Source organism: Drosophila obscura, unplaced genomic scaffold (genome assembly GCF_018151105.1).
Source record: "Drosophila obscura isolate BZ-5 IFL unplaced genomic scaffold, ASM1815110v1 contig_73, whole genome shotgun sequence".
In the NCBI taxonomy this organism is placed as follows: Eukaryota; Metazoa; Arthropoda; class Insecta; order Diptera; family Drosophilidae; genus Drosophila; species Drosophila obscura.
In genome coordinates, this window is record NW_024542865.1 from 1,537,687 (window position 1) to 1,561,412 (window position 23,726).

The 23,726-nt window shown below is 50.9% G+C and overlaps 4 protein-coding genes across 5 annotated transcripts; 2 read left to right on the forward strand and 2 right to left on the reverse strand.

The window, feature by feature from the left end:
* Positions 1–2,019: 2,019 nt before the first annotated feature.
* Positions 2,020–4,443, reverse strand: LOC111065026 (NEDD8 ultimate buster 1). Its single transcript, XM_022352973.2, has 5 exons — positions 4,341–4,443; positions 4,129–4,292; positions 3,936–4,065; positions 2,610–3,878; positions 2,020–2,542 (listed from the first exon to the last, which is right to left on the reverse strand). Exons 3-5 carry the CDS (start codon positions 4,053–4,055, stop codon positions 2,087–2,089), a joined length of 1,845 nt encoding a protein of 614 aa, XP_022208665.1. The 5' UTR covers positions 4,056–4,065; positions 4,129–4,292; positions 4,341–4,443; the 3' UTR covers positions 2,020–2,086.
* Positions 4,444–4,758: 315 nt separating this feature from the next.
* On the forward strand, positions 4,759–9,460 carry LOC111065023. Of its 2 annotated transcripts, XM_022352967.2 has the most exons (4): positions 4,759–4,944; positions 5,036–5,713; positions 5,768–7,515; positions 7,594–9,460. In XM_022352967.2, exons 2-4 carry the CDS (start codon positions 5,119–5,121, stop codon positions 9,427–9,429), a joined length of 4,179 nt encoding a protein of 1,392 aa, XP_022208659.2. In that variant the 5' UTR covers positions 4,759–4,944; positions 5,036–5,118; the 3' UTR covers positions 9,430–9,460. The 2 variants fall into 2 exon arrangements, with proteins under 2 accessions (XP_022208659.2, XP_022208658.2); XM_022352966.2 differs by having other exon boundaries at positions 4,759–5,713.
* A 62-nt stretch (positions 9,461–9,522) lies between these two features.
* On the reverse strand, positions 9,523–18,041 carry LOC111065024. Its single transcript, XM_041595486.1, is given in 10 exon segments — positions 9,523–10,132; positions 10,169–10,401; positions 10,452–11,062; positions 11,142–11,533; positions 11,536–11,873; positions 11,929–12,099; positions 13,586–13,681; positions 15,497–15,672; positions 17,407–17,867; positions 17,961–18,041. Coding segments are annotated over 10 exon segments (3,042 nt in total). The 3' UTR covers positions 9,523–9,649.
* LOC111065036 lies at positions 14,264–15,267 on the forward strand. The gene has a single exon (XM_022352992.2). It carries the CDS (start codon positions 14,303–14,305, stop codon positions 15,176–15,178), a length of 876 nt encoding a protein of 291 aa, XP_022208684.1. The 5' UTR covers positions 14,264–14,302; the 3' UTR covers positions 15,179–15,267.
* Positions 18,042–23,726: the final 5,685 nt, after the last annotated feature.

The window sequence follows — 23,726 nt, forward strand, 5'->3', positions numbered from 1 at the left end:
ATTCCTTACACTTCAATAAGATTATATTTTTTTATTTATAAATATGAAGGCAAACCATAAAATTCTTAGCCAAATTTATGGAGCACTAGCTGCCAGGGCTTTGGGCTCTCAATCCTTAAACTTTGTTGGTTTCTGACATGCAAATTCAAAATTGCTGCACAAATAAAACAGATATACATATGTATGTATCTGTTCCATAATCCTTGGCTCCATGCACGCTTCATATGTACTATGAAGTACTATAAATGACTGTACACACTTACTACGCATGTAGTAAGTCTCCTGAACTCATTCCGGGTTCAGCTGGTGAGCGACCCCATCATTCGGACTCGATTAAAATTGAAGCTTTTCATTATAGGGGCTACTCTGAAATAAATATACTTGAGCAGGAAGTCGCATAGTGCTTCCCCTTCCCAGAGTCTCAGATGCGAGTGGACACCACCCACTCGAGACACGCACATCGATCGAGAATTTTATTTGCCTTAAAAAGGGGGCAAAAGTCGCTAATCACAACCATAATCGATATTCATGCAAATATTTATCTATTTCCTACTTTTCCAATTTTGAATTTATTTCCATAAAGAATCTTCTCTGCAAGCAGATCTGTAAAAGAAAGAAGTTAATTCATTTTGAATACAGATATTTATAGGTTTGTTCTTCACTTTTGTATCCTTTATTTCGCTTAAATTTTGTGCATGAAAAATCGTTTACATAGTATATCAATTAATAATTCCATTTGCTACATTTCCTTACATCTGTTGCATATTTAACCTTAAGAAAACGATACAAAATAACTAGTTACATATGGGCAGTTCCTATCTGGCGTTACGTTACAAAATGTTCACAAAAAATAGGTCTATCTGTATACAAATATTTTGTGCATGTATATGAAATATGTAGTGTTCATTTTCAAAGTTTTTTACTGTAAAAAACTTCCTTGTTTGTTTTTTTTTGCTATAAGTACGAGTTACTGACTTGACGTTACCAAATTCAGCGATAATTAAGTCCTATAAATATACTTTTAGCCGAGGTTGGGCAAATATTCTGATAATTTTTGTAAGTAGTTCAATATGTTAGAAAAACTTTAAGGAGAAACTTCTATCAAGAATCATCTTTTTCCTAGGAGATAATATTCAACGAAAACGTGTCTACAAAAAATACCTAAAACGTGAACTTTTGCTTATTTTAATGGGTTTTCGCATTAAAGTTAATGAAATTATATGTCAATAGAATATTTAATAAATTTAGAAAAAAAAATCGCGAAAAAAATTATATGGAAGTCGGTTTTTGTTGACTTTTCATGATTTATGGCCTGGTTGACCTTTTGGCGGAACTGCCCATATGCCAGGGACATGTGCAAAGATCAATCGTGAGCATTTCTACGTTATGCATTGAATTATAAGGCACCCAAACTATCACAGGAATATAACACATGTCTGTATGCATGTATGATGGTATATCCAGTCTCAATTTGTCGGAAAGCGGACGGGGGTGGGGGCTTGGCTTGGGTGTGCCCTTTGGCATCTCTTTGACCAGGTTCCGGACACCAGGTTGCTGGGATCGAAAGTCCGAAAAGAGGCAATATCAAAAACAAAATATATATATATATATGTATATATATAGAAAATAAATAATTGCAAAAGACGTTAACAGGTTCGCGACTGAACGGAACGGAACGGAACGAAACGAAACAAACGGCGTGGAGGGGCACGGACTGGGGCGTAATCGCATTGTCGTAGCTGTCAATAGAATATATGTATATATCTGGTTGTAAGTCTTTATATCGTTACTATTTGCCAAGTTATTCAAACACAAGCGGCGGGGCGGTTGGCAAGCAGGCGAGGGGAGGGGTGGATTGGCTGGGGGCTGGGGGTAGGGACTGAGTGGATGAGTGGATGAGTGCCACTTAAGTGGCATTTATAAGACGACGATTTGCAATAGACAAGTCATGATTACAGTTATCTCCGTAACCGGTTCTCTCCATTTTGTAATCATTTTATAGCCGCTTCGTTTCGTATCGTTTCGTTTCAGGCGCTTACGTGTGGTTTACGTTTGCAATTGATTTTGTTTGGTTTTTGGTTGGAGCTCATTGCTCGAGCAGGCGGCGATACTCGCACAGGAGCTGCTCCTCACGTATCAGCGGCAGATCGAGATGGTCCTGATCGGTCTGATTGATATCCGAATTGAAGCGTTCGTAGGCCTTGAGCGACTCCAGCTCATCGCGCGCCTTGGCCATCACAAAGTCAATGATCGACGAGTTCTGGGCCTGCGATGAGGTGGAGGGTCTGTCGCCGCCATCGTTCGCCAGCTTCGTGGCCAGCTCGAGGGTCTCCTTTAGCTTCTCCTCGCTCTGGAGGGCCTGCAGCAGGAACTCTATGCTCCTCTCAACGTCGTTACCGGTGCACTCCAGGGCGGCGCGAATTGTGGCGTCGTCGAAGCCCAGCTGCTGTAGGGCTGCCATCTGGGTCGCATCCGCAGGGGCGGCACTTGTGTTGGGCACGGCGGCCAGCAGCTCAGCCGAGTTCTTCTCCAGCATATCCAGCTGTAAAACGGTTAAAAAGAGAGATGCTATAGAGCCAATTCATAGGGATCAGACTCTGGGTACGCACCGCTTTCGTTACGTTGTTCTTGGTGCGCTGCAGGGCCAGGGAGACCAGCTGTGTGTCGAAGCCCATCTCGACTAGGGTGCAAACGCTGCGCGGATTGACCCAGTCTGCATCCGTGGCAGCCTCCCTGTTGGCCCCGCCACGCCGATGCACCTTGCGCTCCAACGTGGACTCCTTGCGAGCATCGTTTAGCTTCTTCTTGCGCTCCTGAATGAACTGCACGGCCTGGTCAATGTTGCCGCCGCTGCCGGAGGAGCAGGAGCGCAGAGCGAGCCTGGCCTCGCCGACATCGAAGCCCATCTCCATCAGCAGCAGCAGCTTGTCCTCGTCTACCTTCAGCTCCTTGAGCAGCGTGGAGGCAGCCTCAAACTTCTCGAAGGCCTCGTCGCGCCGATTCTGATGGAAGAGGACGATGCCCTGCAGCAGCCTGAGGCGCATGAAGAGGGCCCGCTCGGGACAGTCGCGCCCCTTGAGGGCGTACAGACGCTCAAAGCTTTCGCCGTAGCTGCGTCGGAAGCTGCGCTCACAGATGCCCAGGCGCGCCTCGGCGTCGGGCAGCTGGGAGACGTTCTTCAGGCACATGTAGCACCAGACAATGTCCAGATTGAGCAGCGCAAAGTTGTCCACCGACTCGAGGAAGCTCGATTGGCAGGCGCCGAACTTCTCGTCACCCTCGAGCAGCAGGAGCAGCGACTCCTCGTAGTCTTCCCGCCGCATGGCCGCCTTGGCCTTCTCACAGAAGCCGAGGGCCAACAGCAATGCGCGGTTCTCCTCGGGCGGCAGGAACACTGGATTCCCATCCTGATCCTCCATCTCCATCAGGCGGTTCTGCGACGAGACCACCGCCTCCACATCGGCCTTGATCTTGTTCAGCCTCTCGTAGAGGTCCCCATTCTGGTTGTCGCCCTGGCCAATGATCACAATCACAGCCTGGTTGTTCTTCAGATTCTGCGCTCCCAGCGTAACATTTGGCGCTACGATCTTCCCGGAGGCGATGCACTTGACGTGCTGCGGATTGCCCAGTTGTAGCTTGGCGGCAATGGCCGCCTGCAGCTCGGAGCCAAGCGAGTTCAGGTCGCACTTGATCTCCAGCATGGTGGTGGTGCCGCTGCGATTGTCAATGCGTCGCACCTTGAACGTTGCCATCCCCGTCTCGCTAAACTCACGACGGGCGGCCAACTTGCGCAGTGCATGGTCCTGCAGCTCGCTGAGGGCGCTCATGCAGTTGGAGACGTCAATACCCAGGAACTGGGCATAGCGCTCGGCCAGGTCCTGTGCACAGAATCACATCAATGCCAAAGATTAACAGAAACTCATCGGACCTCTTACCTCCATGACAAGTTCAATGCTGCCGATGCCTTCCGTGTAGTACGGCTCCTCCCACAGTTTCACCTTCTCTGCCTGGAGGCGGGCCCGCACCAGATTAAACACATTTTCTATATGTGACATGACCTAAACGCTGCAATCAACCATTAGAAACCACGTCAGGGCAGTGCAAAGCAAAATGCAGCACAATATTTACCTCAATATACGGTTAATTTTGAATGGAAGTAAACTCCTCTCTGCCGAACGTGCAGCAACTACGTTGCTGTTGTTGTTTGTGTTATTGTAGCATTAGCAAATCGGATCGTTTCAGATCTAAAACATTAACACATTTTGTGCACTGTCACTACAAAAATTTGTGGCCTGAAAGTGAAAAGATAATATTTACAGCTGACTCGCGATATTCATTACCTATCGACTGTTATCTATCGACTGTGGCGCATATCTGTTTGTTAAAGTAATTGCTCAAAGTAGATTAATAATATTGTCTGTATTAATATTATTAAGCTAAATATAAATTTACTGATTGACAGCTTATTCAAAGCAGTTTTAGAAATTCCACAATTATTTGTATTATTAAGCTATCGATAGATATCTTACCGATATACCAAGAGCGCTAAGTATCGATACATTTCCAATGTCAGCAACTATTTGAACTTCAACTGCTTTGTGTACAAGTTTCGTGTGTGTTTATTGCCTTTTAATAAGTGTATTTCGTGGCAAAAACTTTGCGAATCAATGTGGTTCTTTGCGTTTCTAGTTCCGTTGTTCTATGTTTTGGCTTTAGTCATCTGTTTTACTTGTTTCAATGCAATTGTTGCTCAGCCATATAGACATACAGCTTATTTCGTACACCAGTGATATGGTTTTACTTTCATTTTCAATTGTGCTGTTTGTTGTGAACTCGTGTTCTCCTGACCGTTGCGACAGGACTGTGGCACTGACTTGCCGGCTGAGTGCACAGGGCGATCCTGCCACCACCTGCCACCTGCCGCATTCCCAACGAGAAACGGGGGTGAGTCCCGTCCCAGGTCCCTGCCGCACGACATGTCACAATTTTCGTTGTGTCAAAAGGGAAACTCATTTCGAAAACTGTTTGCCAACAGGCACCACCACACGTTCGAGTCACAGACCAGAAAATACTACAGAACTCAGCGGATCCTGCGGGAGGATTGCGTGGCTAAGAATAATGAAGACCCGCCACACTGTGCCAAACAGCTCCGCGTCCGCCATGACGTCCACAACGGCCTCCTACCGGGCCAAGCGGCGCAGCCGCAGCGAGGATGACTGCCGGGCGCCCTGCGAGCGCGAAAGGAGACACGAGGCCCACGTCCGCGAGCGCCAGGAGCAGGTGAAACGCAATAGAGCCGCTTCGGCGGCGGCTTTGAGATCGCGCCTGCAGCAGCACCAGCAGCAACAGCAGCAGCAGCAGTCGGCGCGTAGCAGCCAACGCTGGCCGGAGGACACCCCCAGGGTCACGGAGAGCGGACGAGCGCCGGTGCCAGAGAAACCAACGAGCAAGAAGAAACCAGCGGCCGTGGCCACAGGGCGGCCGGCCACCAGAGGCAAGCTAAAGGCTAAGGGAAAGCCAGACATGAAAAGAAAGCCATCGCCGGCGGCAGTGAAAGGACGAGAAGAGTCCCCTAGAGCGCAGGAGACGGAGAGGGATCAGCTGTGGAGCGAGGAGCTGTTGCAGGACGATGGCAGGATCAGCGAGGCGGAGATGCGCAGGATAATTGAGGAGGAGGAGGAGCCGATGGCCCCGAACCTCAGCACATCGCTGGGTAAGTGTCGGCCCAGCCTGATCCTGCCACCTAATCCTCATCCCCTTTCGGCAGCTCGTCAGCCGCAGCCCCCAGCGGACTCCCAGCTGCTCTGCCCGCTGGCCGTGGCACTGCGCAGACTGGTGGCGGAGTTCCTGCGCGCGGAGAACTATCAGTTGGCCCACTCTGTGTTCTGCAGCGAGACGCCGCAGCGGAGCCACGAGGCCGATGCCGACTCGAAGGCGGCGGCGGCGGCGGCGGCGCACAGCGGCTTCCGCTTTAGCCAGGACGATGTGCAGGACGTGCTCAGCGCTGTGCTCGGCGGAGGGGCAGATGCCGCGAACACGCTCAATGCCGCAGTGCAGCGCAGCTACTTCCAGGAGCAGGGACATCCCAGCGCGGGTCAGAGCCTGCTCGGAGCATTGCTGCGTGTCCTGACGACGGATGCCAAGCAGCAGCAACGCAAAGAGAGGACGGCGAAGACGCCTCCAAAGGTGAAGACGCCCCCAAAGGAGGACAAGGAGAACAGCATTCCAAGGGAGGAGCCCGCGGAGGAGCATGATGCCACGAGCCGAGCCGTGTTCGTGGGCCCCCGCCTCTGCGAAACCATTCACGCCATGGAGCAGCGGCTGGGCGAGCTGATGCGGCACCTGATCACGCTCTCGGCGTCGTGTGCCCCTCCCGTGGAGATTGTCAGCGAGCAGGATCTCGAGGACATACTTCGGGTGGAGCTGGAGGAGCGGGAGCGCCTGCTCAAGGCCGGAGAGAGGCTGGCGCCGGGCGAGACGGCCATCATGATTCCAGAGCCTCGCCAGCAGCCGACGGGCGCCCAGCAGCAGGAGGAGGAGGAGGAGGAGGAGAACTCGGTGGTCGACGCGAATGTGGGGGAGATCAAGGTGCCGGTGATGCGCGTGGAGATGCCCGATCTGCCGCAACTCTTTCCGCAGCAAATCGGATTCATGGCCACCATCCGGCAGAGCCTGGGGCGCCTGCTGCGCAAGGAGAAGCAGCCACAGCCGAGCACCCTGTTTGGATCGTTCGAGCAGATGCAGATGCTGGTGTCGGAGCTGTGCGTCAACGTTAGCCTGCTGGTGAACGTGGTCAACATGTCCATGGAGCAGGAGCATGCGGTGGGCAGGCACGGCGGCTTCAAGGCCGGCTACCATGAGGGCTTCGGCCATGGCCACTACATGGGCGTGCAGGAGGGCGCGCAACTGGCCCTGGAGGAGCAGCCCCAGGCGCAGCCCCCCGCCAGACCAGCCCAGGATGTGGCTGTCCAGGCGATGGCAATACGAAGCAAAAGTGTAGCCAGTCAGACCAAGAAAAAGAAGGTGCAGCTGCAGTTGCCAGCGGAGCACCCAGTGGAGCACCCAGTGGAGGTTCCAATAGAGCTCCCAGTGGAGCTCCCAGTGGAGCTGGAAACCCACAGGCTGCAGAGCGAGATGGCAACCCAAACGATGCTGCTGGACCAAGTGGCTGTGGCCAGCCAAACGACGCAAAGGGAAACCCCAGCCCAAGCGGCTGTGGCAACCCAAACGATGAAGGAGGGGAGGGATGAGGAGGAGCAGCAGCAGCCTCTGGCCAAGGAGCAAGTGGCAAAGGGTACCCAGACGCCGAAGGCGCCTACAGGCACAAAGAGCTATGAGAACTGGATAGACGAGATGCTGCACAGTGGCAGTGGAAAGATCTTCCTGGAGCGCGTCGAGCTGTCGCTGAAGAAGGCCTACGAGCTGCAGAAGCGGCGACTGGAGGATCTCTACCAGGTGAAGCTGCGCCATCAGTCCGAGATAATGCAGCTCAGCCATCGACAGAGCTCCTGGCGGGTGAGTAAATGGCGCCACAGAGCCCCAGAGCCCTACTCCTACTCCTATTCCTAATCGCCACTCCTCCCCCACAAACAGACACTCTGCCGCCACGTGCAAAAGGAGTCGCATTCGTCTGTCGAGGCGCGGGAGCTGGTGCACAAGATCTTCAATCTGCTGGAGCACTACGAGGATCATCAGCAGATGCTGTCCGAAAAGATCCAGGAAACGGAGCTGGCCGCCGAGAAGGCGGTTCGCTTTATGCCCGTGTTCAATGGTGGCCAGGAATCAGAGGCGCCCATCTGCACCTCGGCCGCGTCCACCTGCAGGACGACGACGGCTTCGAGTCACTCATCCGCCACAGCAGCGGTGTCTCCGGCCGCTGCCTGCCGAGTGGAGTGCACATCAATGGGAGAATCGCCGCGCTGTGGCTACCACCAGCAGATGGTGCCAGCACCAGCACCAGCACCGCCGGAAATTGTGGTGGTGCCACCCTCGCACAGGCCCGCCATGCACACGGTGGCCACCAATACGACAGCATCGCCACAGGCCACGTCCGCATCTTCGCATCAAGCCATTTCCTCGTCTTATCCAGCTTCGCCCTGTCCAGCAACGTCCTCCTATCGAACTTCGTGCTATCGAGCCAGCTCCCATCGCGCCTCGTCTCAGGCAGCTGCCTCTTACCGAGCGTCGTCTCAGGCGGCACCAGCTACGAGCTTCGAGGAGGCCCTGGCCAGTGCCAAGAACCGCATGCAGCAGCTGGAGGAGGAGAGCGAGCTGCTCGAGCAGAATTTCCTCGACTATCTGGAGCGAGCACGTCAGAGGGTGCCCGAGGAGCAAGAGGAGCAACAGCAGCAGAAGCAGCAGAAGCAGCAGCAGCCCAGTGTATCCAATAAGCCAAAGAAAAGGTTCCCGCGAAGGATGGGCCTCGAGGATGCGGCGACAGTGTCCGAAATGGAGGAGCTCAAACAGCAAAGAGTGCGAAAGCTGGCGCAGAGCGAGGAGGAGCCTGAGCCCGAGCCCGAGCCGGAGCCGGAGCCAGAGCCAGACAACTATCACTTCACCAATACGTTAGCTGTGGCCCGAAGGAAGCTGCTGGGCGAACACTTCGAGCCGGCGACGTCGGCGACGGGCAGGAGCCCGCTGAGAGTCAGCCGGGAGGTGGCGCAGGTGGAGGAGCAAACGCAGCAAATTCTCTACCGTGTGCGGTCGGAGTTCTCGCAGACCACCCACCTGCTGCCGGAGATCACGTCCCCCATGAACAGCAGCAGCAACGAGGAGCTGAGTGTGCTGATGCGGCGGGCCAAGCACGCGATGCGATTGAATGAGCAGCCGCCTGCACGTCCGGATATCCATCTGCTGGACTACAGCACCAGCAGCACCCTCACCAGCTGCAGCAGCAGGAGCAGCCGGCACGGCGCCAGCGAGTTATTCCCGTCCAAGGCTGCCATTCCAGGCTTGGAGGCAATGCAGCTGGAAGCAGCGGAGTCGCCGAGCACACGGCTACAGCGGTCCATGGCCAAGATGCAGCAGCTATTCGCAGGCGCAGGGATAAAGCCAGCGGAGCAAAGGTTGCCCCTGCCCCTGCCACTGCCACTGCCCAGATCCACAATACGGCCCGTCAGTGCACCCACTGCCGGAGGGACAGCAGAACGAGCAGGACGAGCTGGAGGCGGCAGAAATCGCCCACACACGGCACCCACAATGCAGCAGCAGCAGCCACAGCAGCAGTTCCCCTCATCCGAGGATGTTCTGCTCTTGAGCTCCTCCCATGCCAGCAGCTCGGCTGACAGCAGCTATCGCCAGTATCGCACCGCAGATGTCTACGAGGGACTGGTGCTGGACAATCTGTTCGATGGCACGACAACGAATCGGCTGCCGTCCAGTCCGGAGATTCTGCACAGCCGCGAGTTCTGGAAGCGACTGAACCTGTAAGCGTAGAAACCCCCCGGGAGGTTCCATTCCCCTTCCCCTTCCCTTAGCCCATAAATGCGCCACTCATGCCCAAGCCAAAGTCTTGAAGGGGATTTTATTTAGTTTAAAGTTTACGTAGATAGAAGACGGACTAGCAGGTGGATGGGGCGGAGTGGGAATAGAAGCTCTGGTTACGCTCTCTCCTCTCTCTCTCTCTCTCTCTCTTTCTCTGTCTGTCTGTTTACACCGCCGTGCCGTGAATCAGATCGTAGGGATCGAGATTCTGGCCAAAGAGACTCGCATGGGAGCGTCGGCGCTCGCGCTCGATCTCGTCCAGATCGAAGGCAGCATCGCTGACGGCGAAGCTGGCCCGCCTTTGGGCATCGTCGAAGGCATAGCCACGCTGGAATTTCGGTGGATGGGCACCAGAAGTGGCGGCGGCAGCACCCGGACCCGAGCTCGTCGCTGGATACAGCGGCTGCGGATGCTGCTGGTATCCCCCGTGGCCGTAATTCGAGGGCGACGATGGAATGGCTGCTGGCCATTGCACCACCGACTTGGGTGGCAACTGCTGCTGCTGCTGCTGCTGCTCCTCCGCTGGCCGCGGCAGCGTCAGGGTGGAGAGGTAGCGGTTCTGCTGCTGCAGCTGCTGCTGGTGCTGCATCAACAGGTGATTGAATCGCTGCTGACTGGCGCTGGCGTTGGCGCTGAAGCTGATGCCGCTCTGCAGCGAGCCGAGGCTGTCCTGGCTGCCAGCTACCGCCGCCGCCGTCGCCGCCGACTGTCGCAGGAAGCAGCGCGGCAGCGTGCGGCTCTGGGCCTGCTCGGGGGGCGCCAGTCTCAGCTGTCCGGAGGCAAAGGCGGCGCCCGGCCAGGCCGTCTCGTTGTGCAGCGAGAGATTCGAGTTGAGCTTGCGCAGCGGATGGCCCAGCGAGGCGCCGTCTGCCAGGGGGCACATCGAGGCGCGTCGTGGCCCCACCAGCTGAGCGTGATCTGTTGACGATTGGAATTGGAATTGGAAGCAGGTTCGACTTTCGACTCACCTCCGACAACGTAAAGCTGGTCCTCGTCCATGCCACCGCCGGCACGGAACTGCCGGAAGCCGTGATCATCGCCATCCGCATCGTCGTCATCCTGCCGCATCGCCCGTACAGGCCGTACAGGCCGTACAGCCGTCTCCGTGTCGGTCTGCTGCTCCTGCTCCTCCTCGCCGCCGCTGATGTAGTAGATGTTCTTCGGCTTGGCGCGCCCCAGGACGCCAGCCCTGCGACAGAACTCCTGGAAGAGCTCGTCCTTGGTCTTGCGCAGGCCGCGCTTCAGCCCGCACAGACGCGACTGATCCTCCTCCTGCGGACGGGACTGGCTGCTGTGGTGCGTATTGGTGGCCATGTTGCGTTGCTGCTTGCGCTTCAGCTGGCCAGTGTTGGGCGCGGCAGCGGCTGCGGCTGCGGCTGCTGTCGGCGGCGTGCTGTAGATGTCCGTGGTGGTGGACACGGAGCGGGTGAGCGGAAACTCCTGCGGCAGATCGGCGAACAGAGCGGGAGCGGGCAGCGTCAGCGCCACTGGCGTCGGGCCGGACAGCTCGTTGAGGGACTTGGCGAAGCTGCGCGAATGCAGATTGCACTTGGACACCGCCGGCTTCTCAAAGTAAAAGCTGCCCCCCGAGGACCCCAAACGGGGAATTGATTATGCTTATGCTTATGGCTTCCAGCTGAGCGCTTCTTGGTACTCACCGCCGTTGGTGATCCAGGTCGTTGTGCAGATAGAGATTGAGATTGGAGGCGGCATTCGGATGCTTGCGGCAGGCATAGCCGCCGGGCAGGGTCTGTGTCTGGCCGGGATTACGTGCCGCGTCGTGCACCTGATGCTGCCTGCCACCAGCACCAGCACCAGCGGTAATGCCCCTGAGCGTCCTTTGCACTTGCGGCTGATACGATTCATGCGACTGCTGCTGCTGCTGCTGCTGCTGCTGTTGATGGTTGGCTGGAGGATGGCTCTGGTTCAATGTATCCTGACTGCCTGTCTGCTGCTGCTGCTGCTGCTGCTGCTGGGCTCCGGGCTGCTTGTATCGCTTGTAGGAGTGACTCAGGGCATGCTGCTGCTGCTGCTTTGCTGCTGCTGCTGTTGGCCCTCCTTGATTTTGGCATGAATGTTGGCCACGCTGAAGCAGGGCAGGCGCTGCAACGAACAGGGAAAATGAGAGGAAGGCTCAAGGCAGAGCCAGGAGCGCCCAGAGCGCATACCCACACCATAATAGCTGATCTCCTGCAGATTGATGAACAGGAAGATGTTGAGGACGCCGACGAACTCGGTGACAATGAAGCCGAACACGAACAGAAAGAAGCTCTGGCCGTAGGTGACCTTAAAGAGGGCCGGCTGCAGGGTGGAGCGTGGCCGCAGCTTCGATCCAATCTCCGCCTTCAATATGGATATGTACGCAATCAGTCCGATGAGCATCACGAGGCCTGCAAGTGGACAAGCAGAAACAGAACAACTCTCTCGCGTTTAATCTGAGAAGACAGCGGGCAAGGCGTGGGCACCCACTCGTACCGCTCACAATGAAGAGTATTCCGGCACTGAAGTAGAAGAGATTGTTCTGGTGCGAGCAGGTCGGTATCAGGAACACAATGAAGCTGATGACCAGAAAGATGCCAGCGGCCAGAAAGATGGGGCACGATTTGGTCACCGTATCTGCAAAATAAAAAGAAGAGCAAATAATTATAGAGATTTCCTCATTGCCTGCTAGCGGAGGATTCGTATAAACACAAAAATAAATGCAGCAATTTCTTTGTTGCTTGCTGCCAGAGACAGAGAACTCTTTTTAATGGAATGGAACCCCCGCGCGCAGCAGCCGAACAATGAAACAATGAAGGATTCATCTGCATATCGGCGAGTATGTACCGAGCATATCCATGGCTCTAAAATAAATTTTAATTTGCTTTTCGTCGCTTTAGATGTTCCTGGTGCATCCTGGTGCTCTGATGCTCTGATGCTGTGGCGTCCCCTGCCCAGCACACAAGTCAAACGACTGAGGACACATCCACGTCCAATCGAGCGTGTGAATGCCGCCGCAGGGCACCAAAAATATCATCGACACCTAGCCCGTCGAGGCGCCATACCTGGCTGGCATCGGCTGGCATGCATCCCTCCCCCCCCTGCCACCCACAGCCCTTTGCGATGAGCTTGGCCGTTGGCCGTTGGCCGTTGGCCGTTCGCTTGTCTAATAGTTTTTTGTATTTTTTTTTTGGTTTTTTTTCTGCGAAATTGTCACCCACGGCGAGTTTAAAATTAGTTTTGAGGAATTGCCCTTGTGTTGTGGGGGGCAGGGCCCGCCTGGCAAGGGGACAGGCAAACGCACAATGGCAGAGCAGAGCAGAGCCTAGATACGAAATTAATGAAAATATTTCAAATCTCTGTTTGGGATGGGGATATTGGCTGTTGGCCAATTGTGCGAATGAAAATTAATGAAATTCCATTCCGTCTCTCTCTCACTCTCACTCTCTGTCTCTATCTCTTTCTATCATTGTAAATTGGAATTGTCACAGAGGAGGACACACGCGCATATCCTTTTTGACATTTCAAAAGTTTATTTAGCAAATTCGAATGCAGCAGGCGTGGGGTGGGGGATTGGAATTTTCTTTATTTCTTATTCGCATATTAAATGGAAAATTGTAAAATATTCAAACTATTCAGTCGAGGCACCCTTTGAACCCCCTGCCTGCAACACACACACACACACACAGAGAAGTCTGTGGCAGTCTCTGTCTCTGCCTCATGCCTCTGTGTTTGCCTGTGTCTGTGGGGACACCAGAAATCATTTGGACAAAACTTTCAACAGAACAGAGGCCAAAAGTCTTTAATTAAAATTCAGCCAAAGCTAAAGGCAGTCTCTCTCGCTCTCGCTCTCCCTCTCTTAAGACTGGCCACAAGCAATAAATCAATTCCAATTTGGCCTAGGAGAAGCCCACCTGTAAGCACAAGTACACACAGCACAATAAATGCGTGGGGCAGGTGGGGGCCCATTAAGACCAGGGACAGGAGAGCCTTTAAGCCATGCCATGGCCTGGCCAATGCCTTCAGCCAGTTGATTACCAACCGTAATGAAGTGCAGTCGCTGTCCCAGTCGCTGTCCCAGTCGCAGTCGCAGACCAAACAATAAAAGTCACAAGCCACTTACAGGGTATCGCTGGCGTCGAGTCATGCGGATCCGGCTGGTAGCCCTCATTGGGAAAATAGTCAATTTTAATGCAATTATACGAGTCCACATCAAGGCCTGTAAAACACGTAAGAAAATAGACATTTAATTTTTTTATTTTTTTTTTTTAATATTCAATTTATTTTTAGAAGAATTAAACATAAATTTAGCTGGAAATTAATTGAAGTTTTTAGAGGAATTTAAATCTAAGCCAAGCCCAACAACTTGTTTTCTCTGCCTTTTTTCAAAACTAAAACAAAAAATTAATTGCAGTTTCCAAAGGGTATGTAAAAGGAGTACCACTGATACGTAGCCTTGGGATTTTATTTTCGAAATAAATACGCACTCCTTCAGCTCGAAATTAAATGCATCGTCGAAGAGAAGAAAAGTGCAAGAAATTCCCATTAAAAAATATCAAATAAGTCAAGGAAATATCTGGGAAACAAAAAAGTAATTAAAGTCTGCAAATAAAAAAAAAGATCTAGCTGCCAAAATGTATAGGGAATAAATTCGGCAGATTCTGTGCACAAACAGAAAGAAAATAGATAGAAAGTAAAACTCCCAAATTCAAGTGAGAAAAAGTAATCCCAGAATTTCGATTTTACACTCAGGAGCCACACAAACAGACATAAGCCCCCCCACCCGCTCAGAGAACAGAAACAGATACAGATACAGATACACACAACAGATTGCAACAGAATGCGTACGGCAAAGCAATCGCAGCAAGCAGCCAAGAAGCAGCCGCAGCCGCAGCCGCAGAAACCACAGCCCAGCTATGTGGGAAAAGCTGTGGCAGTCGCGGCCAGCAGGAACAAGGGGCTGCTGCAGCAGCAGCAGCAGCAGCAGGCAGCAGTTGTGGCAGTTGGTTCCGATGAAGGCGCTGGAGATGGACCGTCAAAGGATCGCTTGGTGTCGCTGCGCTTTCACGACATCTCGCTGCTGCACACGGACGTGAGGCTGCTGCAGGAGCGTCGAGGCGGCATGAACGAGCGACTGGTGGCCTTCTACTTTGCCTACCTGCAGAACAGGCGCTACAAGGCGCAGTCGCAGGTGTACTTCATGCAGCCGTCGCTGGCGAGGAGCCTGCGCCAGACGAGCCAGCGCCTCCTGAAGCGCCAGATGCGCGAGCGTGGCCTGCACGAGCGCAAGTTCATCCTGCTGCCAATGTGCAGTGAGCCGGGCGCCTTTCACGTGGCCCACGAGCACTGGTCGCTGCTGTTCATCGCCCGGCCGGAGCGCAAGCTGTACTACTACGATTCGCTGGACAACAGCCACAGGCAGCTGGCTGGCGCACTGCACCAGTGTCTGAGCGCGCCGCTGGCCCTCACCGAGTTCAGCCTGGTGGTGGGCCGCTGCCTGCAGCAGGCACACAACGAGGAGCACCAGTCGGGCATCCATGTGATGTGCATGGCCGACCATGTGGCGGACTATGTGCTGCGCTGTGGCTATGCCTCGAGCAGCCTGCTCATCGCCCGCGACGAGGTGCAGGGCATGCGCACAGCCGTCCTTCAGCTGATTCAGTGCATGGGCGGCATTCTGCCCTCCTCCAGGAAGCAGAGCAGCTCGGAAGGTTAACGGCAAGCGTTGATCCTCCTCGCTCTTTATTTCTTTATTCTTTTTTGTGTGTGTGTGTCGTTCAGCGAGTAAATTATTAAATAAAACAATTAAAATTCACCAACGGCCAGCGGCTCTCATTAAGGTAAGGTAAGGCCACACGACACAGACACAGACACATCCCTCATCATTCAATCAGTGCACAGGAACAGACAGACAGGAACAGGCAGAGACAGGCAGAGACAGGGAGCAGTCACAGCAGTGTGTGCTGGGCTCTGTCTGCTGTGTGTGTCTGCCTGTCACACATTCATCTCAATTTGGTTTTCGGGGCTGGCTTACCTGGCAGTGTGGTGCACAGTATCCAGAGGCTGGACTTTGTGTATTTGGTGACGTAGGCGCCATCGTCCAGCGCATTAAAATTGGCCGTTCCATTGTAGTTGACATTCGGCAGCTTCTCCTCGGTGAAGAGCCACTGGGGTCCGGCCAGGGCGGCAATCACAATGGCCACGGATATGCTGCAGTGCAAACGATTCAAATCGAGCCATTAGATGCGATTCCTACAGGCCTACAAGCCTCCCCCCACCCACATGTCCTCCTCCCGCTTGTTTCCTTTCGAATTTTGGACTGATTAAAAATACCTCCAAAAATGGTACAAAACCGGAGCGGAGAGCCCCCTGCCAATGCCAATGCCAATCCTCTCCACTCCACTCTGCCAGGGATATGCAAATAAATGTCGCACAAATTAAATTGTTGGCGTATTGGCAAAATATGTGCGAAAAATAAAAATAAAAAAAAGCACGCGGAATGCGTTGAAGGTCATTGGGAGTGGGTGTGTGTGTGTGTGGGGGTGTGTGTGTGTGGGTGTGTGTGTGTGGGTGTGTGTGTGGCTAGGATAGGTATATGGGGAATACCTTTAATGTGTCTCCGATTTTGCCTCGTGTATTTTTATTTTTTGCTTTTTTAAGGACCCTCCTTTCAATGTGCAATTGCCATGTAAATGCACGGAACTCGATGCCAAATCCATTTTGTTGGCATTAATTGTGCATGGCATTGCAGCTAATGCCGATTACACTGTGCAACAAAATGAACAACTTTGAATTTACTTTGCAGTAGACACAAAATAATTAGCATTATTTGGAGCATGGAAAAAATGGGTTTGAATTACTAAATAATTCGTAGCTTGGGCATTCTTTGAATTGATCTTTGATCGGTTGCTTACAAATTAATGTCACTAAAAAATTAAGGTGTAAAATTGTAATCAAAATATGCAACCAAAATTTTAAAACAATTTCCAAAGCTTAAGAAACATTAAAAATGTCAGAAAACTTTAACTTTGTTTTGCTATATCTTCAGGTATAGCCTGTATTGGGTATTGAATAAATAAATACTATATTTATTTATTATTTATTTGTACTATATACTATATTAATACTGTATTCGCTTTTGGAACCATTAATTGTTTTGAAAATTATAAAAACAATAAAAATTAAAGCGGATTGTTTGGGGAACTCTAAGCACAAAACAGAGTATGTGATCCACGGCTAAATTCAGGCCTACAAAAAATAATAAATACAATGTGTGGATTAATCTACTCAACTATGCCATGCATAAATATGTACTTATAAATAAATATTTGCCGTCATAAATCTATGAACAGAAATTCAATAAATTTGTTCTGTTTCTTTTCTGTTTCTTTTCCCTGGGACTGAAACTTGGGGCTTGTGGCGTGGGTGGCTTGGGTGGCTTGGCTGGGTGGTTGGCTTGGCTGGGTGGTTGGGTGGCTGTGGTGCGAAATGCGAAATAGTTTGCGAACAAATTAAGCCTCACTTTGCAGTGATTTGTGCTGCTAACACAATTATGCGTCGTCGGGAAGGAGAATGTTGCTGCTGCCTGCCGCCTGCTGCCTTCCGCCTGCCGACATTTCTTCAATTTTCTTTAAACACAAAACAGAAATGGCAGCAAAGCAAAATGGTTGCCTGAAGGTGCTTCATGCACGCTGCTGCTGCTTCTGCTGCTGCTGCTGCTTCTGTGTGTATTAAAGGTTTTAGTTTCTAAAAGATTTTGCAAAAGAATTTCTGGCATTTTGCGGCAGCAGGCAGCGCCCAGGGGCCACAAAAGCAAGCTGAAAGGCGCACACAATTTTATTTGTGTGTGTTTATTTATTTATTAAAGTAAAGCAAAGCCCACAATTTCTGAAAGAACTGCACATAAAGGTGTGGGAAGGCTGTGGCAGTGCCAACCCCACTTACCTGGCGGCAACAGGTGTAAGGAGCCACAGGTAACTGCCGTTGGCCAGGCTGCTCAGACTGCTGAATCCGTGTGCCTGCTGCTGCTGCTGTCCATCGGATGTTCCAACGCCTCCACGGGTCTGCTGCTGATGCCGCGGGCGCTGTTCCATGGGCAGCAGTGGCGGCAGCGGCGATGCTGGCTTGTAGTGGCCCAAAGCTGGTGGCATCGCCTGTCGCGGGTGCTGCTGCGGGCGTCGACTTCCTGCCAAATTGTTGAGCTGCAGATCGCTGCCAAAGCCAGTGGCGGGAATGCTGCCCGAAATGGTATTGATCACGCCCGTATTCAGCTGCTGCTGCTGCTGCTGCTGCTGCTGCTGTCGCTGTGCATGAGGATACGGATGTGGCATGGCAAATCTCTGGCCACGTGGCAATGTGGCATAGGGCGAGTGCTCCTGTTGCTGCTGCTGCTGCTGTTGCTGCTGCTGTGACGGATAGCTGTGCTCAATGGATGCACTGGTGGTCAATTGATGTGGATGCTGCTGCTGCTGCTGCTGCTGCTGCTGCTGCTGCTGCACATTGTTGTAGGGACTCTCGCTGTTGATGCTGTGCGTGGAGGCCACGCGGAATACACTGGGCACCGATGGATAGTCCCTCATTCTGCCTCTCCAATCACTGCCCCAAAACTCAAAACTCACTTAAACAAACAACAAAAATTCACGCGCCAAAAAGCAAAGCACACAAACACAAGCACAAACAAACACACACACACACACACACACACACAGAAACAAACTGTCAGTCAAAGAATGGACTCTCGATGGACAGAGAGGCTATGGCTATGGCTACTGTTACGGCTGCTGCTGCTTCCGGGGCACGTCTGTTGCTCTGAAGAACTTTCAAGCGACTAACAAGCCAGTAAGGAGCCAGCCAGGCAGCAGCACACGGACACGGACACGCATTCGGCTGTGGCAAACGAGCTCCACGAGCGCACCCACGAGCATACATCGGCTGGCTGCAGCATCGCTGAGGCACGCAGCTCAGGGGGCAGGCAGCAGGGCAGGGAAACTTGAATGCCCTCGTGGATGAGTTTTGTTTTGGTTTGAGATCCCCAAGAAATGGCCAGCTAAATGTTTTCCCATAACCTATGCAAAAGAGCAGCAGCCCGACAACATAAGGAGAACACCAGCAGGACGAGCAGGAGGAGCAGGAGGAGCAGGACGAGCAGGAGTAGCAGCCGTTAGCAGCTTCCGCTGTTGGCCAAAAGTCACTTCCGGCCGCTGGGGGATCTATCCATCCATCTATCTACCTATCCGTCTCCGTCTCCGTGTCTATTTGTGTGCACATTTATTGCCCTGACCAGCAACTGCTGCTGCTCCTCCGGCTCCTCCCCCTGCTCCTCCTGCTACTGGTTCGCTCCCTTTGCAAACTCTCGTTTATTTAATTGAATTCCCACACGTGATTGAGGCAAACTCCGACAACGACTCCGTTGCCATGATGGTGCCACATTAAAAGGGTACAATACCTGTGCCACACCACAACATCATACACGTACCTGAGGCTCTCCCATACAGCCGTTCGCATTCTCTCAGAAGCAGCTTGTTAAGTGCACTACTGCAGCAGAGTAGAGCAGAGTAGAGCCCTGAGAGCACGAGAATAAAGTGAAAGTGTGGAATTGCTGAGTGGCTCAGGCTCAGGCTCTGCTCTGGGCTCTGTTCTTCGACTAAAAGCAAAAGATTATAGTGGCATCATCGACACACCACACCTCACCTCACCTCACCTCCTACCTCCTCCTTCTGCTCCTTCTGCTCCTGCTCCTTGTGCACACTTTGAGTGGGTATTGGGGGATTTTGGCTTGTTGCATGCAGAGTGCAACATTTGGTAGACAAAAGCCGCAGATTAGCACAAAGGAATGTGCTATGGGCAGGCGGCAACTAATCGAAAATCTGTGGTACTTCATGGCCATTAGTCATCAAAAGATGAAGGTGATTGGGCATTGAACATGGGGCATTGGTGGTAGCTCGTATTGATGGACTTAATGGACAATAATTGAAGCTAGAAAACCAAAATGGAAAGCTACTTGCAGTGCATGCAGCATGTGACAGGATTTGAAATCCGAAATAGAGCAAGCAACAAGGATCTTTGGATTATGCCCCAAATGAACAAATTGTCACTCTTTGTGCAACTGCAGCTGCAGCTGCCAAGCAGCAAGCAATAATCCCGCCGCCATGCCTCATACATAGTTGGGCTCTAGCTTAATTCTTGCCCGGCCCTATTCCCATTTTTATCTTGAGCCCAGGGCCAAATTCATTTATGTTGAATTTTACGGGCTTTCGATTTTATCTCCGCATGGAAATTCATTTGTGGGCTTAGCTGGCAGCAAAACTTGTTGCTTCCGATGCAAATTTAATTAAATGCGTAAATTTCGTCTGAAAGTTTTGGCGTTCAATATACAAAAAATATATAAATATAAATGGATTGGCTAGAGATTTCAGGGCAGAGCTCAGCTCAGCACAGCAGTTTTCTGACTGTTGTAATTGCAGTGCAAAATAGTTTAAAATATATATACATATATATGTAGATAAGTAAATGAGTTGCTCTCGGGTCGTTTTTTCGCAAGATTTCCAAGGCGCCGCTGCGCAAAACTGAATAATTAATTAGATAAGCATTACATTTCTATTGAATTTTGATACTTTTGCCAGGCTTCACTCACGTTGGGTTGCAGTTTCTCTGTGTCTGTGTGTGTCTGTCTATGTGTGTGTGTGTGTGTGTGTTTTTTTGGAGCATTTAAATGCAGAGCAGCAGCAGAAACTTTTGCAAAAGTTTTCATTCTAAATGCGCTGCTTGCAAAATGTTGGCAGCACTTTTGCTCCTTTTCTTTATATACATAACTACTATATAGACTTTGTATATATACATATACTATATATTAAATGTTGCGTTTTGTTTTACACAGTGATGCAGTGAGGGGTCGGGCAGCGGGGGGAAGTGTACTATGTTTGCTTTGTGCCTTTTGGCAGTTTACTGTTGCATTTCTTTCCTTCTGTCTTTATTTATTTTTTGTGTGTGTTTTTTTGTTTTGTTTCCTGTAAAAATGTCAAATGTTTGCTTGATGGCGCAGTCACTGACACACGAGTACAGTCCCAACCATGCTGTTAGTGCCCCTTGCGGATCATTCCTTGTAGTTATGGCAGGGCTGGGCTGCTGGCACGGGTGAGCGGCGAGTCCATCTGGAGCCACTTTATTTGCTTTCGTGTACATTGTACATCTACTATTGAAGTGGATGTGGATGTGAAAGTTGATTGCATATTGCATCATGTGTGTGTGTGTGTGTGTGTGTGTGTGTGTGTGGCTGTGTGGCAAGCTAATTTTCGTGCTGCTTCTGTCTGTAGGTACAAACGAGCAGCACACTCCACTACCGCCTTCCCAAAAATTCTTGGCCTGGCTGGCCCCTTGTTTGCGGTCACTTTTTGACATTTTTTGGGGTGCCCTGCCCCAGCCTTTGGCAGCCACTGCTGCTGTTGCTGCTGCAGTTGCAACTGCACTTCAATATTTGCTGCTCAAACAAAAAAAAAAAACAAAAGGCAAAATGAAGGCCTGTGCGGGCCAGCGGCTGATTCCATGGTCGACTTAAACTTACAGAAACATTTGTTGGATTTTTGTGTTTTTGGTCTTTGGCATCCGATCAGAGCATTAAGATCTGTAGATGTGAATTTTTATTTTAAATTTAAGTCTGTGAAATGTAGCTTAAATTTCCGTAAATTATTAAACATTTTGGCACTGAATAAACAATAATTCGGGGCCAGTAATTACTGGCCTAAGAAGTTCCCCTTAAACAACTTTATCTAAATATTTACATGTCACGTAAAACCTCAAAGGGCTCTTCTGATGATGCTCTGTGCCCGAGTTTATATTCAGATATTCTTGCTGTCTGGCTTAAACTCTTTTCGACACTTTGTCAGTTGGTGGGGCTGTGGCTGCTGCTGCTGCTGCTGCTGATGCTGCTGTGGCTGGTGTCCAAATATTGATTAAATGCACAAAAACCAAAGCCAACGGACAGAACTTCCCCCTATCGCTTGGGTTTCGGTTTGAGTTTGGGTTTGGGTTTGGGTTTGGATATGGGATGTCTAGCATAGTGACACACATAAGCCGCAGGGACAGATTGTTGCTGCTGCTGTTGGTGTTGCTGTTGGTGTTGCTGCTGACTGATTAGCGCCTTTGCTGTGTGTTTGTGTGGCTCTGTGTGAAAATTGATGAGCAATTAAGGTTATTGACCAACAGCCCGTCGAAGGGTGGCATAGGGACAATGACGGTTGGCTAGGCAGCCACCTCGTGTGACCCAATCGCAAGGAATCAGCCAAGCGACAACAATGAAGCCCAGCCCCCCATGCCCATGCCCATGCCCATGGCCACCCTACCATGGCAGGGACATCGACATCGACATAGACATCCCCTGGCCCGATCGATGCTCATCCAAACCAATCCGCCGGATGAGAGGCGTCAAACGGAAGCGGAAGCAATTGACTGAGTGACAGGCTGCTGGCTGCTGGCTGCCGGCTGCCTCCGCCCTGGTGCTGCACCAACGCGGCGAAATGCTGATTAACATTAACTGATTTAAGGTGAACGACTAACCTAAATTCAAAGCGTCAGAGGCAGCAGCAGCAGCAGCAGCAGCAGCGGTAGCAGCGGCTCCAGCCGTAAGTGGAGCGGAAGCAGAGTGTTGCAAACAAACGAAATGAGCAAGGCAAACTGCAATTAATTTTGCACATGCAACACCACAGCTGCCCCCAACCCACCCAGCTACCCAGCTACCCACTGCCCCAATCCACAGAAAGAGGAAAAAAGATTTGAATTTATTTGCCAGCTTGCCAGCAAAATTCAATAAAAAGATGGCACCAGCGCAGAAATAATACAAGAAAAAAAAACAAAATGGGCAAAATTCAGTTAAATGTTGAAAATTCCAAAAATTAAGCTAGAAAAAATGTGTAAATATTTTCACAGCTCTGGCAGTCAATCATTTGATGGAGTACTCTATTAACAGGGAGACCTTTTTTTTTTATTTGATGTTCTGTCTGCCTGTCGAGCCGAGCCGAGCCCTTTGGGCACGTGACCGATAGACTAAAAATAAAAATGATAAAAAAAGAGCAGCACAAGGATTAAGGGAGACAATGATAAAAAGAGCAGGTAAAGTGTGTTTGAGTGTGTGTGTGTATTGTACACAGGCGAATGCACACATCCGCCGGAAAGTATGCAACAGTTTCTTTTTTTTTTGCACCCATGCACATACATCCATACAAGCAGTGCACTGCTTGAGTGATAGATTGCAATTAAACTTTTGCCCACCCCACCCCCAGTTAAAAAAAAGAGTGAGTAAAATATAGAGAAAGGTAAAACAGATGAAGAACGAAGGGTAGTGAAGGAGAGGGAGAACAAAGTTAGCAGCCACAACAGGAACAGGTCTCGCCCATGCAGATCCATCGTTGATTTGATGGCTGATTAAACTCTGATTTAGATGTACATATATACATATATGCCAAGTGAATACGGAACTAAGTAAAATAAAACCTTTTTAGCGGCCAAAAGTACCGCCTTAATGGGTATAAAGGAAAAGTTGCAACAAACCCACCAGCCCACCCTGCATATAGATAGATAACCCGCTGGATGGCACCACCGCATACAGCAAAGCCACATCAAATATTAAAAATGTCGTTTGTTCAACTTTTCGAGGGAGCGCGAGCGAGAGAGAGAGTTTGGTCGCCTGTGGCCCCAACGGCTAACTCCAGGACAATGTCGTTGTCAAAGTTGTTTGTCCCCCGGATCTGTGGCTACTACTTGCATGCATTAATTGCAATTCTGCTGCCTGCTGTTCCAGCAGAGAGCAGAGCAAAGGAGACTGAACATCACTTGGCTTCCGTTTTTAGCATCCCTCTAAGGTTGGGTAAAATTTCTAGCTAATTATGCAGCTATGACTGGATAATGCTGTTGTCCATATCCGATTAGATGTCCATGAACATTAACTGGCCACGAAACTTACCCACTGGCAAACACCCCGCAGAGTTAGTTAAGATAATAGATAAATATTTGTGCTATGAGCGTTTAGCTGTCGGTAAACTTATGTTTATGTTTTATTTTTATTTTCATTTTATTTTCATTTTAATTAAGTTTTTAATTATGCTCCAAGGTACGAGATACATTGAACTGTTTGTTTTGTTTGCTTTTATCTTCGGTACTCTTATGCTTTTTCGCTTAATGTGGATCTTACATGAGAGACAGTAGACGTTGGGATCGATACAATACAAATAGAATGCAATCTATGGGAGGGAATACTCGAATACTGTGTGGGA

Coding starts and splice junctions, on each gene's coding strand:
- LOC111065023 (XM_022352966.2), top strand. CDS start 4,792: ATGGTTTTACTTTCATTTTCAATTGTGCTGTTTGTTGTGAACTCGTGT. Junction 5,714..5,767: donor GAACCTCAGCACATCGCTGG/GTAAGTGTCGGC, acceptor CCCTTTCGGCAG/CTCGTCAGCCGCAGCCCCCA. Junction 7,516..7,593: donor ATCGACAGAGCTCCTGGCGG/GTGAGTAAATGG, acceptor CCCCACAAACAG/ACACTCTGCCGCCACGTGCA.
- LOC111065036 (XM_022352992.2), top strand. CDS start 14,303: ATGCGTACGGCAAAGCAATCGCAGCAAGCAGCCAAGAAGCAGCCGCAG.
- LOC111065026 (XM_022352973.2), bottom strand. CDS start 4,055: ATGTCACATATAGAAAATGTGTTTAATCTGGTGCGGGCCCGCCTCCAG. Junction 3,879..3,935: donor GCATTGAACTTGTCATGGAG/GTAAGAGGTCCG, acceptor TTCTGTGCACAG/GACCTGGCCGAGCGCTATGC. Junction 2,543..2,609: donor AGAACAACGTAACGAAAGCG/GTGCGTACCCAG, acceptor ACCGTTTTACAG/CTGGATATGCTGGAGAAGAA.